At 40.7% G+C, this 17134-nt stretch overlaps 2 protein-coding genes across 2 annotated transcripts in view; both read left to right on the forward strand.

Moving 5' to 3' along the window:
- Positions 1-341: 341 nt before the first annotated feature.
- On the forward strand, positions 342-6075 carry LOC116729707 (carboxypeptidase A1-like). Its single transcript, XM_032578399.1, has 11 exons — positions 342-445; positions 1295-1376; positions 1879-2013; positions 2102-2200; positions 3466-3567; positions 3676-3777; positions 3882-3992; positions 4850-4940; positions 5128-5327; positions 5668-5752; positions 5842-6075. Exons 1-11 carry the CDS (start codon positions 381-383, stop codon positions 6027-6029), a joined length of 1260 nt encoding a protein of 419 aa, XP_032434290.1. The 5' UTR covers positions 342-380; the 3' UTR covers positions 6030-6075.
- Positions 6076-6717: 642 nt separating this feature from the next.
- The window catches only part of smc1b (structural maintenance of chromosomes 1B), a 29734-nt gene continuing 19317 nt past the window's right edge, over positions 6718-17134 (forward strand). The window contains exons 1-14 of the mRNA XM_032546183.1: positions 6718-7158; positions 7534-7722; positions 8500-8612; positions 8865-9068; positions 9763-10001; positions 10112-10367; positions 11542-11682; positions 11809-11891; positions 12006-12213; positions 12301-12486; positions 13222-13407; positions 13490-13636; positions 13738-13875; positions 16647-16763. Coding sequence (XP_032402074.1) covers positions 6975-7158; positions 7534-7722; positions 8500-8612; positions 8865-9068; positions 9763-10001; positions 10112-10367; positions 11542-11682; positions 11809-11891; positions 12006-12213; positions 12301-12486; positions 13222-13407; positions 13490-13636; positions 13738-13875; positions 16647-16763 — 2391 coding nt within the window. The 5' untranslated portion in view covers positions 6718-6974. The remainder of the gene's footprint in view (positions 7159-7533; positions 7723-8499; positions 8613-8864; positions 9069-9762; positions 10002-10111; positions 10368-11541; positions 11683-11808; positions 11892-12005; positions 12214-12300; positions 12487-13221; positions 13408-13489; positions 13637-13737; positions 13876-16646; positions 16764-17134) is intronic.

The raw sequence follows: 17134 nt of genomic DNA on the forward strand, positions 1-17134 counted from the left end.
TTCTAGTATATCCTGTTCACACTCAGCTTTGATGCTTGCATATGGGAGGATTTGTTCTCCCCATATTAATGCCAGATTTATTCCTGATTTCTTTGTGGCTTTTCATATGCTTGTTTCTTTGAGCAGAGTAAAAAAAACCTTTCAAACCTGGCAAATGACTTTGGGTAACTTGGCTCTATCTGCAGCTGGGCAGTGAACAAATAACCCTTTGCTTCATCAGCATGTTCTTTTTTCTGTTTTCCAGGCAGATAAGTGTGACCGACAGGTGTACCTGTTTCAGTTTTTTTTCTTTTTTTTACGTGGGAACAGACCACCTGAACCACTGTGATAAATAGAGTTCAGATGAGTCGTTGCCTCACAGTCTGAACGGTCCAGGCAGGATGAAAGGTTTTTGGTTTCTGCTGGTGCTTGTGTCTGTAGCCAGATCTGAGAGGCTCTTCACTGGGTGAGTTTGACGTTTGAAACCAGCAGTGGAGTTTGTTTTGGCATTAATTTAGCTGTGAACAGAATGTATTCATAAAACTCATTAACAAACTGTTAAAATATTAAGAAATAGCTGAATCAACATCCTGTAAATAGTTCTTAAAATTAAATTATATCAAACATCTTTTCACACTGGCGTCTGGAGTCTAGAGGGCCACATGAAAATCTAGGCTGCATTTGGCCCCTGGGCCTTGAATTTGACACATGTTCCTAAAGACTGTTTCAAGGATGCAGTGTTAAATATTTTCCAGCCACATAGAATCACTTTATAGCACAACCAAATAACTATACAACTTCGGTTGTAAAAAAAGAAAAAAGCTACATACTGTATGTCAACTTAAAAGAAAATTTGACCTTGTAATTTAACACCTTGAAATTGGGCCTCTGTCTCTTTAAGTTCCTGCTCTTTTTGCAACTCCGCCTTCAAGAAGTCATCACAGCATGGCTCCTCTGTTAACCCTTTAACAACATTTTTGCCTGTATTGCACTGAGAAGTAGCTGGTATAATGAGTTCAGCATCTACGCAGTGTCGCCGGGTGTTTGCTAATTGCTGCTGGCTAGTCTGAAGGAGCTGAGTGGAGGGCTCTTTAGGTAGGTCATCCTTCTGGATTGTAGAGCAGTAGAAGAAAAAAGTGAGGAAAAGGTGTTCAGTTTGTCCTCTACTAGCCTAAATGTATAGCAGCATATCTACAGTGATGTGTTGAACAGTTATTTATTGGTAATCAATAGTCAACTTGCCCACCTACTGTTGATTTGCCATGAGGCAACCATTTAAGAAGACATGAAATTGACTGGATCAGATGCGTTTCAGTGACCAGGTCATCAGAGTCGACGCTCAATCGGAGGAACAGCTCAAGCTGCTGCAGATTCTGGAGTCTGAGGAAAAATGGAATGTATGTAAACACACACTACACACACATTTCACACGGTCCAGCACAGTCATCCACATTTAGCCTCTCTTAGCTGCATGTTTGACTTTTTTATGCTTCACCTTTAATTCACAGATAAGCTTTTTCTGTCTTTTTTTTTTTTTTTAGCTTAATTAAGTAATTATCTATTAGTTGTGCATGAGAGTATGAGGATTTTCTGAATGGCTCATCTGGTATTTGTCTGTCATAAAGTTTGTTCAAAAGAACATAAAAATTCAGACTAAAAAGAAAAACCCTTGAATCTGAAATGTAGTTTTAAATATTTTTTTCAGTTCACATTCTTTTTTTTCAGTTTCAAATTTCTTTTTCTTTTGAACAAACTTTACGGCCCTAATTTAGCTCCATAAAGCACTCCCTCCTAACCACACTTAAAGTGGAAAAACGGTAGATCTGTAAATCAACCTAAGCTGCTGAGCTCAAGCTACAGGTGTCAATCATCTCCTTCCCACTGACTCTCTGATTCCAGCTGGACTTCTGGCGCCACCCGGTGTCCACAGAGCTTCCCGTTGATGTCCGAGTGCCCCGCAGCCACCTTGGTGCTCTGAAGGAGTACCTGAACGCCCACAGCATCCCTTTCACTGTCATGATTGACGACGTCCAGGTTGGTAGTCCTCAGAGGTTTACTGGTTGACTCGGAGGGTGAAATGAAGTCAGGTGTGAGCTTAGCATCATCTTCCTTGAACATTCAGGAGCTGCTCGATCAGGAGAAAGCTGAGATGAGAGAGAACCATATCAGGCAGCACAACACCAGGGACTTCAACTTTGGAGCCTATCATCCTCTGGAGACGGTACGACTCACACATCGGCAAATCATTTATTTATTTATTCTGGCTGAAATAAACTCCAAATTCACGATTGTGAACTGCAATCGATGACTCATGTCTCCACGATGTGAAGGAGTGGAAAAGTTTTACAGCTGGAGCTGTTGCTGAAAGGTTTCCTCTAGATCAGGGGTGTCAAACTCCAGTCCTCAAGGGCCGGTTACAGGACCTCTGAATAGAATAATTAGGTCATTAGCAAAGCTCTGGATAACTTATCTACACAAGGAAGAGGTAATTAAGCCATTTTATTCCCGTGTTTTGTACATGTGGCACCTCTAAAAACTGCAGGACACCGGCCCTTAAGGACTGGAGTTTGACACCTGTGCTCTAAATAGATGACTGTGACCATGGAAACTGTGCTGGTGATTTGACATCACTTGCTACAATGTAATAACAATCAGTTTTGTGCCACACTTCTTTTCGCATTTTGTCGTGTACATCACTCTTGTCTCCCTTTAAAAAGAAAAAAAAAGAAGCAAAAACCAATGTGACCACTATCATGTTTTACTGTTCGGTTTGTGTGTTCAGTGTCAGGCAGTGTTAGCCACACACGGCATTTTGCATGTAGGTTAAAGTTTAATCTCATGTGACCAGAGCGCCTCTTTACTGTGTTCCCTACATGGCTTGAGGAAAACTACAACCTGGACTTTGTGTGGCGTTGTTTCAACAATGGCTTTCTTCTTACCAACATTCCAAAACGGTCAGATTTGTTGAGTGAACCTATCGCTGTCCAGTCAACAAGTTCTCCCATCTGAGCTAGCTCCTTCTGCGTTGCCATGGGCCTCTCTCCTCCTTCTTTGATAAATGTTCTTCATTGTCTATCACTTCAGGTCAGCATTCTCAAACACCAGTCTTCAAGGGCCAGTGTCCTACAACTTTCAGATGTGTCCCTTGTCCTACCCAGGTAGATTAAATGGTGAAGCTGCTTCTCTAGCACAGTCAAACTCTACAGAGCTCTGCTAATGGGCTAGATTTGTAATCAAGTGTGCTGAACCAGAGAGACATCTCAAAGTTGCAGGATACCGGCCATTGAGGACTGGAGTTTGAGATCATTGGTATATGGAGAATTTGCCTTCACACTGCAAACAAAAAAACAAACATTTACTATTTATTTTCACCCCCTTTGTTGCCATTTTATTCCTGATTGTAAAGATTGACTTACCTGTCTTTGTGTGCTGTCAAACAGGCTACATGTTTTTCTTGGTCTTAGGTTTTGATCCATCTCCATACAGATCTACAGCTGGATGGACACGCTGGTGGATCAGCACCCAAATCTGGTGACTAAGTTGGAAATCGGCCAATCTTATGAGAACAGACCCATGTACGTTCTCAAGGTAGGGAAACTGTTGGCTTTGGTTTCATTAGACAACACAATTAGCTTGTGCAGGCACCCTGTACCATAACTTCCTTCAAATCAACGCGTTTGCTAACTTTGTATTTAGTTCAGCACTGGAGGCACCAATCGCCCTGCTATCTGGATGGACTTGGGTATTCACTCCAGGGAGTGGGTGTCTCAGGCCACTGGAGTGTGGACAGCCAACAAGGTACAAAACGCCATTGACGATACGTGGGTCTCTAAGTCTTGCCTGATCTATGTGGTGTGTTTATGAATAATTGTGTTAAATCAGTACATTGTGCTCTCACCCAGATCGCCACTGATTATGATACCGATGCCTCTCTGACCGCCGTTCTGAAAACCATGGACATTTACATGCTTATTGTGGCCAACCCTGATGGCTATGTTTTCTCCCACACCAATGTAAGAAACCACCACTGCTTCAAATTACTGTTTTCCTGTTAGAATTTAGATTGAGTGTTCCCGCAGCTGCAGTCGTACCTCTCCCTTTTCTCAATCTTTTTAAATAAGAGGGGCACTATTACGTAAAATTGACTTTTTTAAGTTTTATATCATGTTATTCCCTCATCGAAAACGTACCTGGAGTGTTGCCTTGATTCTTTCATGCATATTTGAGAAATCTTTTAATCTCCCTTGGCAACCATTCAGCTAGGCAAAACTCCTATGTGGACCTAACCCCACCTTCCAGGATGAAGTTCCTCCTCTGAGCTGCAGTTTCGAAGCTTCCAAGCTTCCCTCCACCATGACTCTACCACTCAGCTCCTTCAGACTAGGCAACTAGCAAACACTTGGTGGAACTGTGCATCTACTGAGCTCATTGTACAAGCTACTTTTCAGTGAAATGTTGGTTAAAATGTTTATAAAGGGTTAATAGAGGAGCCTTGTGGTGATGACTACCTGGAGGTGGAGTTTCATAAAGAGCAGGAGTTTCTTAAAGAGACAGAAGCCCAATTTCAAAGCATTAAATTACAAAGCCAAATTTCTTTTAAGTCGTATTTGATATACACAACATTTTTATAACAATTGGAGGAACCATAGTTACTTGATTGTGCTATAAAATGGTACTATATGCCTGGAAAATACATAATACTGCCCCTATAAAGAATTTAATAAAATACTCTATACACTTAAGCTGCTACCCTCGCGACCCAACCCCGGATAACACGGAAGAAAATGGATGGACTCTATAGCTATATTTTTAAGTTGACATCCAAAGAGGAAATGAGGATACACACTGACTGGTGCTGTGTGATTTACAGGACCGGATGTGGCGTAAGACGCGTTCTCCAAACTCAGGCTCTGTGTGTGTCGGAGTCGATCCCAACAGGAACTGGGATGCAGGATTTGGTGGTCAGTGATTTTCAGCTACAGCAACATCCGTGAATTCGTTCAACATAACCAGGATCTGTTTTCAGTCCAGATCAATTATTTAAAAAATGGGACAATACATATTAATGAATGTTAGCATGTAAATATTTAAGATTATAGCCAAGAGGCTAATTTCCATGCATGTTTCCATCCAAACTTTTGTGTCCAGGCCCCGGTGCCAGTACCAATCCCTGCTCTGAAACCTATCAAGGCTCCTCTGCTCACTCTGAGATCGAGGTGAAGAACATTGTGAACCTCATCCAGAGCCACGGCAACTTCAAGTCCTTCATCTCCGTCCACGCCTACTCCCAGCTCCTCATGTACCCCTACGGCTACACCTGCAGGAGCGCCGCTGATCAGGCTGAGCTGGTATGAAATTATTCTACATAGTAATCCAGGAGAGGGAACACTGAAGATAAACCTTGAACTTACACCTTTAAGTCAAAAATATTATTTTTAAGGTAGTCAAACAAATGTTTGAGGTTGCCAGTTGTATCTCTTCACCTGTGAACTGATCTTAAGTCTTTACAAGACCTGAAAAAGCACAGGAATGTACAGTCTCATCGGCTGTTGCAAAAACTAAAAGTTTACTCCACTTAACCACCACCTTAACTTCAGTGTAGTAGCACAAAAAAAAAATCATACTACATCTTATAAGACCTCCATTGTTTCTGGCCAGTACTTTACACAATTGTACTTTTGCACACAGGACTCTGTTGGCCGTGCTGCAGTGCAGAAGCTCACGTCCCTCTACGGCACCACATACAAGGTTGGAAGCATCTGCACCATCATCTGTAAGTAACACTCTCCCTCAGAGCAACATTTCAAACCCTACTACTAATGTATGATCATGTTTGCCATCTTCTTCTTCTTCTCTTCTCAGATCAAGCCAGTGGTGGGAGCATTGACTGGTCCTACGATGTGGGCATCAAATACTCTTTTGCCTTTGAGCTGAGGGACACCGGTCGCTATGGTTTCATTCTTCCTGCCGATCAGATTATCCCCACTGCCTCAGAAACTTGGTTAGCCCTGAAGCACATCATGGAGTATGTTCATGACCACCCATATTAGTGGGCTATTGATTCTGGGACCAATAAAGCTACATTTTGTCTCAGTGTCTGTTGTGTCTTTGTGTTTTAAGGTTGTATTTAACACATTTGTTATCGGGTTTATGGCACAAGTAGGATGGACGCAAGTCAAGGTTTAGGGCTTTGGGTCAAAGCCTTCAGTTTTATTTGAATTATTGTGGACACAGAGCTACTTTAAACTTTGAATTACACTCCCCTTGGTCCTCAGCAACATATCTGCCAAGTTTGAAGTAGACTGGATGAATGTTCATGACGACATTTAGAAGAAATAAAAGACCTCTAAATGTCTTCTTGACATCTTCATTTTTTTCCTTCAAACATTTGTTGATGTTCACTATATGGGACCAAGTGACAAAGGTATGGGTCAGACATGAAGGCAATAAAAGTCATTGCTAAGAAATAAACAAAAAATGAATGTAGAAAGATATAAGTGGGAATGTGAGAAAAAAAGAGGATCAGTGATTATGAAAAGCTAAGGAGAGCCAATAAAGGAGTTTCCTTTAATTACAGAGTAATAATACTCAGCAACTGAATTATTTCAGACATAAGGTAATTTTATATAGCACATTTTCAGCAACAAGGCAATTCAAAATGCTTTATATGAATTAGAAGGAAATATAAACGAAATAACCAAGGGAAAGAGTATGGTATGTTTTCTTCAAATCTAAACAAAGACTGAGAAATATACTCTTTCCATGAATGCCGTGCATATTCTCTTATCTCTTGTAAAATTACTGTTAGACCTCAACTGATTATTTTTGCCTTTAAAAAGTGAATTATATTGAGACATATCTTTTAGTGACTAAAACAAATATATTAAAAAAGTAAATAGCCTATTACGGTATTTGCAAGAGGAGTGCATACGGCATAGAAGCTTTCCATAACTTTAGAAGCTTAACTTCTGTAATTACAGTGTTTTTTGAAAGGTATGTTTGTTTTCCCGCCTCTGAGACTCCGTCTTCTTCAGAAAGTTGTTGCGCAGCTGGATGCACCGTGGACCAACATGGGTTATCTCAAACAAATTGATATCGAAAACTTCAAGTCGTGGCGTGGGAAGCAAGTCATTGGACCTTTTATGCGATTTAATTGTATTATAGGCACAAATGGATCCGGTAAGTGAGCCTTTAAATACTTTGCTAACCTTCTTGTTAGCTAGCAAGGTACAAACTGCGTCAGCTAGCAAACTGCTAGCTTGTTTAAACTGATGTTGAACTTGTGTTAAGTTTTATGTTGGCCTGCTCAGTTTATTATGATAAAACGTGATGTTAGTGCACTAAGTATGAAGATAACATATAACCAAATTAGAGCCTTGGAGTTGAAAGAACTCCGAATATAATTTAGAGAGGAAATAAATATGCTAGCCGAACTTGTTAACCGACCATTCTTTTTTTTTTTCTTTTCTAATGTTACTCGGTGGCCATTTTGGCTGTGTACTATTATGTTATTGAGATATTGTAATTGTTTTAAGTATGTAAAAACGCTTATAGGTAAATCTAATGTGATGGATGCCCTGAGCTTCGCCATAGGCGAGAGGGTCGCCTCTCTCCGGGTGAAGCACCTGCGGGACCTGGTCCACGGAGCCCACGTCGGTAAACCGGTGTCCGACACCGCGCGTGTGGCGCTGCGCTTCTTGAATGACGACGAGATAGAGACGGTCTTTTCTCGTACAATAACAGGTTAGTGCAGTAAGTCAATTTAGGCATTCTGAACAGGACGTTTTCGTTCAAAGAAATTGCATTAGTGCTGACACTAAGTGCCCATAACAGAACAGTCATTTTATAAAGAATAGAATAGGTGTAAAAGACACTCTTCCAGTTCTTCTCCATCATAGGTAATGCACAGTAACTGTATAAATTAACCCACAAAGAACAGCAGGTAAAAGTAAAGTGACACACTAAAACTTGGCATTTTTATTTCAGTGACCAAAAAAAGAGAAATTTAAAGTGTGGTATAATGCCCAGTTGAATGAATAAAAACAAAATACAACTCCTAAGGACTGTTTGGTCAAATTTTATTATGAAAAAAGCACATTTTAAAAATAGCATAGCTACATTTGACTAACTAATGAGCACTGTTTTATAGATTTTTGATAAACATTTGTGATGACTAAAGTTTTTGATCAATTCCACTTCCTGTTAACAACATGACCAGGTGATATGAGTTTAATTTGTATCTGATCATTTTCTTTATATAACTATTGAGAGGGTTTGTTAGCACTGCTAAACGATTTCTTTGGACAGATAAAAGATCTTAATTTTGATTCAACCTTACACTTTATCTAAAAAAAAATATGAAATTTTAGTCCTGAACGGCTTTGATTAAACCCATTTTACTTTTGATAAACAGTTACATTTTGTACACTTCTGAGATTGCACACGTCCTGCCCCCTTCATCGTTATGGATAGATAAGAGTGCCATAAAGTATCCTTCACTTGGTTTTTTCATATTTCCAGGGGACTCTTCTGCATATCATATCAATGGATCTCATGTTTCGCATGCTAAATACATCGAGGAGCTTGAAAAGATTGGCATCGTGACCAAAGCTCAGAACTGTGTGGTGTTCCAGGTAAGATGTTAAGATGTTCTAACATTGTAATTTCATTCTTTTTCTTTTCTTTTCCAAACATTGAATTTTCATCCCTGACCTAATTCAGGATAGTGATATTTTAATGGTCTAATCATTACATACATCTTTACGAATGGTAACAGTTGAAAGCTGAATATGTAAAAGGCTAAATTAAGAGAAACGGGACAAAAAGTAGCACGAAATAGAAACGGTGGAGAAAATAAAGATGTAATTCACCATGTTTCTCTGTAGGGGGCGGTGGAGGCCATAGCTTTGAAGGATCCAAAGGAGAGGACTAAGATGTTGGAGTGCATCTGTCAGTCCAAGCAGTATGCTGCAGAATATAAGACGAAGAAAGAAGCTCTGATGAAGGCCAAGGAGGACACACAGTTTCACTTCAACAAGAAAAAATCGGCCACTGTGGAACGGAAACAGGTGTCCCTGGAAAAAGTCGAGGTGAATAACTTTTAGTTTGTAAAATTAGCAACTATTTCACCTGCAAGCTAATAACCTGAAAACAAAATAAGTTTCCTGTATGGTGTAGTTGTGCTACATTTATTTACGGGGTGTCATTAAAAAAATCTTAAATTAATTTGTCTAAAATTAGAGTCTTGAAATAACTTAAACTAAATAAAGTAGGTTGGCCATTAATATGCTAATCATGGGTCTTCAATTTTGTGGGACTTTTCTGTCAGGCAAAAAGTTAGAACAGACATCTTCACTGCGTTCTTTGACTAAAGACAGTTGAGGCTACTGCTAACCAGGTGCTAATATTCTCTTGCTAGCTAATTAGCTAGCTTGTTTTGTGTCAACTGGCAAATTTATTGGCTGTTGACTGGACAAAGTTCGTACATTTCTGTGGAAACACACATCTTGAATTCCATACTTAAAGGTCTTTACAAAAAAAGTCGTAAAAACTGAAATTAGAGTTGGTGAAACCAGATTAATTTTTCTAGCTGAAGCTACATTTTTATAGTGTAAAAGTAGAAAAAAAGGGACTGAAAAGATAAATTTTGTTCTTAATCTAAATGTGTATCTTGACACCTGGTGAGTTGTGGCTTTCTCGAATATTGTCACCCAAATTCTTCACTAAAAATTGGAAATCTTTCCTTCATAATTGGTGTCTTAACTGGCACATCCCAAATTTCAGGCCCAGAAATACCAGGAGTTGGTGGATGACCTGAAAGAGAAACGTCTGCAACTGAGTCTTTTTGAGCTTTATCACAATGAGAAGGGCATCGACGCCATCAGCGACACCCTGAGAGGGAGGAAGGAGATCGCAGCGGAAATGAACCGGGAGTTAGGTGCTGCGGAGCAGAGCGTCAAAACCCACAAAAAAGAACATGGACGCCGCACTAGAGAGGTGCAGCACATGGGGAAGGAGATCCGGTGTGTTTGTCCCGACAGCATTAAAAAGTTTTTTTTTTTACAGCTTTGATTAAAATCATGTTTTGTCTTTGCGTACGATTAATCTTCTCTGCTGTTTCCTTGTGGCGAAGCGGTCAGGAGCAAGTCCTGACTCAGTCCAGGTCGCAGTACATCAAAGCCAAGGTGAACACGTCCCATCACGTGAAGAAGGCCGAAGAGATCTGCGAAGCTGTGAAGAAGAAGAGGCGGGCGCTGGCTGCCAAAGAGCAGCAGCTGGAGGAGGGTCGGCAGGAAGTGGCCGAGCTCCAGAGGGCCTGGAGGAGGTACGAGAAGCAGACCCAGGAAGGAGTGGCGAGGGGGAGAGACATCAGTCTGGATGAGGATCAGGTAACCATGCATGAGCTGGTGTGCAAACACCGTTCATAAAGTCATGTTGGGAATATTCACTTTTAAGTTTCAAATAGTAAAGAATTTTAGAAAAAGAAAGGTTTGAAACTTTAGACACATGTATGAAGAAAATGTATTTATTGTATAACTTCCATGTAAACAATTCAAGAATAACTACATTAATTCGCAAGAACACATTTCAACCTTTTTTTTTCAAGAAACTAAAACCCTATTCCTGCATTCATAAAGCAGTTGAAAGCGTCATTTTCAACCACGGCGTACAGCTTCATGTCCTTGCAGATTAATGTGGCATCAGCCTTCATTAGTTTATGGACTTGCATAGAATTTTGAGTTTTAAACCCCTTCTCGAGCTGCCTTTGCCTTGGGGAGGCACAGACTGCGTTTGCGTCTCGTGTTTCGTTAAAAGGCTTCGGCGACCCACAACAGTGGGTAATTGTGTTTCCACAATATTTCTCCTCCACATAGCAAAGCTTGCATACATCTCAGTTCTTATCCAGTTCATTGTTTAAATCCAAAATGTTGGTTTGGTTTTGTTACGCTACTCACAAACCTATCTTTATATCTAATATCTAAAATATTTTCTGTGAGGCAAAAGTTTGAAAAGATGTGTGCATACATCTTCATTTCAGTTTGACTCAAGACAGTTGATGATGTCACAGTTGCTAACTAGCTGCTAGTATACTCTTGCTAGCTAGCTTTTTTACATCTATCATTGGGGAGGAACAAACGATAATAGAGCCACTTAGAGTGAAACCCAACACACGGAACGACAAAAGTTTAATATTTTTCAAATTCCTTGCTGGTCACATACAAGGGTAGGTGCATTTGATGCAAGAAAAACTTTTAATCTTGGCATTATGGGGTAAATAAGGCTTTAGAGAGACATGCAGTGTGCTGCCAAGATCCACAAACAGACCTCAGACCAGATCCCCAACCACCAACTATATTTGTAGTTTATTTTGTCTTAAATTCCTTTGAAGATGGCATCAGAATTGGTCTAGTAAGGTCTTAAATTTGACTTGCTGAAACCTGCAGATATCGTGGAACTGGAGATGGTATCCAGGAGTGATAATGAGTGATAATAATGATTATCATCACTCGTTATTATCAGTGATAATAATGTAGTCTAAAACCACCATGTTCTGTGTTCCAGCTGCATCAGTACAAGGAGCTGAAGGTGCTTGCCCAGAAGCAGGGCGCTGTCCTCTGCCAGCAGGCCGACAAGCTGCACTGGGAAGTGAGAGCAGACAGTGAAAAGGTGGTTTTTGACCAGCGCAGAAAGAAGGAGATAGAGGTGCGCTTTATTTTTCCACGTCGTAAGAGCTCTATGATGTTTTGACGATAGCTGCATGGTCATAAATCTCTGGGGAATATGTCCGTTAAATACTCTGTGCTTCGACTGAAACATCATATTTTGCAGGTTGCCATCAGAAACAACCAAACTCACCTGGAAGAATTCATGAGTAGAGCAGAGAAACTAGAGGAGTACACCCAGAAATGCAAGTAGGTCAAATATATTTGGCCTCTAAAACAGAATTTCAATCATTTTTCATATTCTGAGAAAGTTTGATTTTATGTGACTAGAAGGAAAATGCAACATAGTAACTTTTGACCCAGGAAGTCGCTTGAAGATCTTGATGAGCGGCATCAGAGCCTGACTGCAGAGCTTCAGCATGTGACCCAGCGTGGTGAGGAGGTGAAGCAGGAGTTGGACCAGGTGATGGAGGAGCTGAGGAGCGCTCGGCTGGACAGCCACGAGAGCAAGAGGCAGCAGCAGCGCCGGGAGCTGCTGGAGAAACTCCACAGACTCTACCCTCAGACAGTCGTAAGAACAAAACCACAAAGGCAGTAAAACAAACCCCGCAGTGGTCCGGTTTGTCGCAAACTATTTGACCGCTTTGTGCCGTTTCAGTTTGGGCGCCTGTCCGACCTGTGCAGCCCAGTCCACAAGAAGTACCAGCTGGCCGTGACCAAAGTGTTCGGCAGATACATGAACGCTATCGTAGTGTCGTCTGAGAAGGTCGCCCGCGACTGCATCTCTTTCCTCAAGGAGCAGCGGGCCGAGCCTGAGACCTTCCTGCCCGTTGACTACCTGCTTGTACGTCACGTCGTTTCCCTACAAACAGCAGCAGTAGTACAGAAACTCACACTTCTGGCGCTTACCGAAGTGACAGAAGTTGCCATTTGTACGGCTGTTTGAAATTCCTGAAAATGCTTCAGTTTCCAGGTTTCAAGGGTTTGAAAGTCCTCGATTTCTGCCAATAATCTGGCAATGCAACAAGACATTTAGTGCAGTTCTAGTTCCACTGGCAGATTATTTAACGTATAATTAGTATTTTCATCACTATTAAGCAATTATTGACATAAAACAAGCTACTATATTGTGCTGAAAAGTTACTTTTGAGTAAGTTTTGTCTTATTTCAAGTACACTAAGATATTTACAAATAAACAAAATACTTGGTAAGATGTTGTGTTTTTGCACCGTTGAGCTATCAAAGTGATGGACTCAGAACTGAACTTTTAGAGTCACATAAAGTCAGTCTTCTATCAACTAAAGAACATTTCTAGGACTACAGATCCTGGATATTGATATTCAGACTGCACAGTTTTGTAATAAAGTGATACATAACGTTTGATTAAAGCCTAAATTTGGAAAACTAATAAAACGACAGACACCATGTTTTCTCACTGTCTAAAGTTAAATCAGACTAAAATTTTAGTTCCTTTCTATTGTTTTTATCTCTAAAGTAAAAGGAGAAAAAGCTTTAAGTGTTTGAATTTGACTGTGGGAAAAGCAGATGAACCCTGACCCACGCTCCCCCTGGCATTCAGGTGAATCCCCTGAACGAGCGCCTGAGGGAGATTCCAGGAGTCAAGATGGTGGTGGACGTGGTGCAGGTGAACTCCGGCAGCACTCAGCTGTGGAAAGTGGTGCAGTACGTCTGCGGCAACGCCTTGGTGTGTGAGACCATGAGAGAGGCCCGCAGCGTGGCCTTCGACAGACCCGACCGAGTCAGAGTAAGCCTGACGTGGAGCTCGTTTCATGACGCGTCGCCGCTGTTCCTTAAGAATATGTGCTAATCGCCGGTATGGGCTGCAGACGGTCACCCTGGATGGGACGCTGTTCAAAACGTCCGGCGTTATCTCCGGAGGCTCCAGCGACCTGCGCACCAAAGCTCGCTGCTGGGAGGAGAAGGACGTGCGCCGTCTGAAGGAACACAGGGACCGGCTGATGAACGAGATGCGCGTCAGTCGACTAAATAAATCAAATGAAATGCTTTCACCTCGTTTGTCTCCTCTTGCTGCTGCTCTTCAGAATTATCGTTAATCTGACTTCTTCTTCTTCAGGACTTGTCGAGACTGAAAAGGAAGGAGGCTAATTTAAATCAGATCTTGGCTGAGTCTCAGGGAGCCCAGACCCGTCTGAAATACACCCGGATGGATCTGGAGATCCTCCGGAGTAAAACCATCCCCAAATGCCAAGCGGTAGGAGCTGCTGTCAGGTCTCTTATCTGACAGCTGGACACACATCTGCTGTTTGTTCACCTTCTTGTTCACTTCTAGAGGTGCAGAAAAAAACGGATTCTATAGAGAATCGCAATTCCTAGTACAGATCATTCTGAATCAATTCAAAATGCTCAAACATTGATTTTAAAATTAAGTCGTACACCTTTGCTGCTCCTATTTGCAAGTGTGCTGCATATCACATTACACGTCCGCCGTATCTATTATGGATAATTGGGGCCTGCCCATAGCAATGCATAAGGAGAGCAGTGACTGACATGCGAAGCATTGCATGGCAGGCGCCTATTGTTCTACACCCAATAGAACGCCTCTTTATTTATTATTCTTCCGCGGCCGTTAATGCGGCTCGTACCGCTGAGCCCACCCACAAAAGTGGTATCAAAACGTGCGGCCCGATGGCGGGAGGGGAGCTATTACTTGTAGTGGTATTCGGAGTTATGATGGCGACTTAAAAAGCGAAAAACGAGCAAAATTTCCAACTGCCGAAACTCAGAGTGTAACTGACACCAACTGCCGCTCCGTTAGAGTGTGAAATGAAGTGAATTTTTGACCCCAAAACAATTTTGAAATCGCCGTCACGCCCACAAATATCGGCATCAAACTTGGTCATGACATTGATACGCATGCCTGCTCTGGTAAAATGTTTTCAAAATTTTGCTAGGGCTTATGGTTTTCTGTCAAGGTGCTTCAGAGCGAAATCATGTGCCAGGGTAAACTGACGCTCTCCCTGATTCACTTCCATGTATTTCTGAAAAATTTCAGACCTCCGCACACACTATCTTTCTCTCATCGCTGTTAACAATGTGAGTGAGGTAGAGATATGAATCGTGGGACTATCGGAGACGACAAATAGCCCTTTAATACGCTTCAAACGGTTTTCGAATATGTATCACGGCTCCCGAACGAAAAGGAGTTGTTCGGACTGCTTTTTCCGGTCAAACAGATAGAATTCTGTCAGCTGTGAGTGTGTCTCACTCACAGCTGACAGACATGCTTCATTACCATAGCAACAGAACAAAGAGCAGGGCAGAGCAGCTGATTAGGACTACAAAAACGCATCATTGTTCTAACTATGGCAGAACTACAACATGGCAGAACTGTCAGTTACTACAGAGGAGGAATGACCTGCCTTTAGAATTACTTGTGTTTTGGGCATTTTATAACTAATTTTATCCAACCATTGTTACACACAGGGTTTAATGTGGCAATTTAAAATGAAGCTTACTGAAAATTTCAAAAATAAAAACCCTGACAGTTTTTACATCAGGTTATTGCTCTTTTGGGCATTATATAACTGATTTAACCCAATCACTGTTACCGTATTTTCCACACTATAAGGCGCACCACATTATAAGGCGCACCTTCAATGAATGGCCTATTTTAAAACTTTTTTCATATATAAGACGCAAATTGAAGGTTTTTAGGTGCACCTTATAGTGCAGAAAATACAGTACTCATGGGATTAGTTTGGACATTTAAAATGAAGCTTACAGAAAATTTCAAAAATAAAAGCCTGAATATTCCTCTCAGGTCTTTCAGAAAAACTAACTACTTCAAACTATTGAATTCTGTCTCTCCCTGTTTGTCTCACTCACATGACAGTTGAGCTGCTCTTTAGAACTATAATGACTCAAGGTTAGGACTACAACATGGCGGACACTCAGTGCCTACAAAAGAGGTCTGAGCCGAATGTAAGAACTACAACATGGTGGAACTGTCAGTTACTACTGAGAAGGAATCAGCTGGCCTTTAGAACTACTTGTGATTTGGGCTTTTTATAATTGATTTTATCCAACCATTGTTATACATAGGATTAGTGTGGCCATTTAAAATGAAGCTTACTGAAAATTTCAAAATAAAAGCCTTGACAATTTTTACATCAGGTAATTGCTCTTTTGGGCATTATATAACTGATTTTATCCAACCATTGTTACACATGGGATTAGTGTGGCCATTTAAAATGAAGCTTACTGAAAATGTCAAAATAAAAGCCTTAATACTCCCCTCTGGTTAGTGCACAATCATAGGCGGTGCAATAATATTAGCCTGTATTATCTTTACCTCTCAGGTTAGTGCGCTGCCTTGCTCAGCAAGACAATGCATTAGCATTAGCACGAATATTAGCATTTCACTTCCTTCCACTATGATCCTTTTCCCTAACATAAGCATTTTAGCTATTTCTTACACATTAGCTACGTATGTTTAGTATACTCAATGGAGGAAGTGACTGTAAGACAACATGCTAGTGATACCCACATGCTACTCACAGCATGCATGCTAACATGAGCATTTTGGCTAATTTCAACTGATACACTTACTTTAACAAACTCAATGGTGCAAGTCCATGTTAGTCAACATTCTTGTGATTCTCCACATGCTACTGTGTAATTCTTTAGCTTAGCTTAGCATTGATGCTAATTTTTAGCATCAGAACTCTGGTCTAAACCGACCAGCGCACTTTGGCAGGACCCCGGTTAAATTTCTTCAGGAATTTTCTAGTTCTTTAATATTTTTTATTCAAGTAAAAGGCAGACAGTTAAGCTAACTTAACTCTGGTTACACTTACAGAATTTTATGCACAGATGTACTTTTGTTTTGATATAAACTGATTTGATACAGTGTGGAAGCTTATAGAATTGTAAAATTGGAATAGAGATGCTGAAAGATTCTCCTCTCCAGTCACTTCAGATCAAACGTGTTGATGTCAATTTTGTGCCTCTGACGGGTTTCAGGAGATCTCCCGTCTGGAGAGCGAACTATCAAACCTTGAGTGTCAGATCGAGATGCAGCAGGAGGATCTCAAAGCGAAAGATGCAGAGATGAAGAGGATTAGAGAACAGATCGATCAGGTGCAGCCTCTCCAACACCTGTACACGGCTTTGAGACAAACACATTTACATTTATAAAAGAAAACATTTTAGGTTACTTAACTCTGGAAGTACTGGGTTTTACGTGTGCAACTAACGATTAATTGTATACAAAATGGCACACTCTATAGATTTTTTTATTTATTTAAACACTTAAACTTATTTTTTGCTGTACTAGAAATACATTAAAAGATTCAAATAATTTGATTCCTTTCCTAAATGAGAAAATAAACATTTTATTGCCTAAAATGCAACAACATAGCATTACTTTAGTAAATAAAACTCCACTTGAGAATTTTTGGCCAAAACCTGTTTTTTTTGTTTTATATATATATATATAGTACAGTTTTGGC

The sequence above is a fragment of the Xiphophorus hellerii genome, chromosome 2 (genome assembly GCF_003331165.1).
Source record: "Xiphophorus hellerii strain 12219 chromosome 2, Xiphophorus_hellerii-4.1, whole genome shotgun sequence".
Classification (NCBI taxonomy): domain Eukaryota; kingdom Metazoa; phylum Chordata; class Actinopteri; order Cyprinodontiformes; family Poeciliidae; genus Xiphophorus; species Xiphophorus hellerii.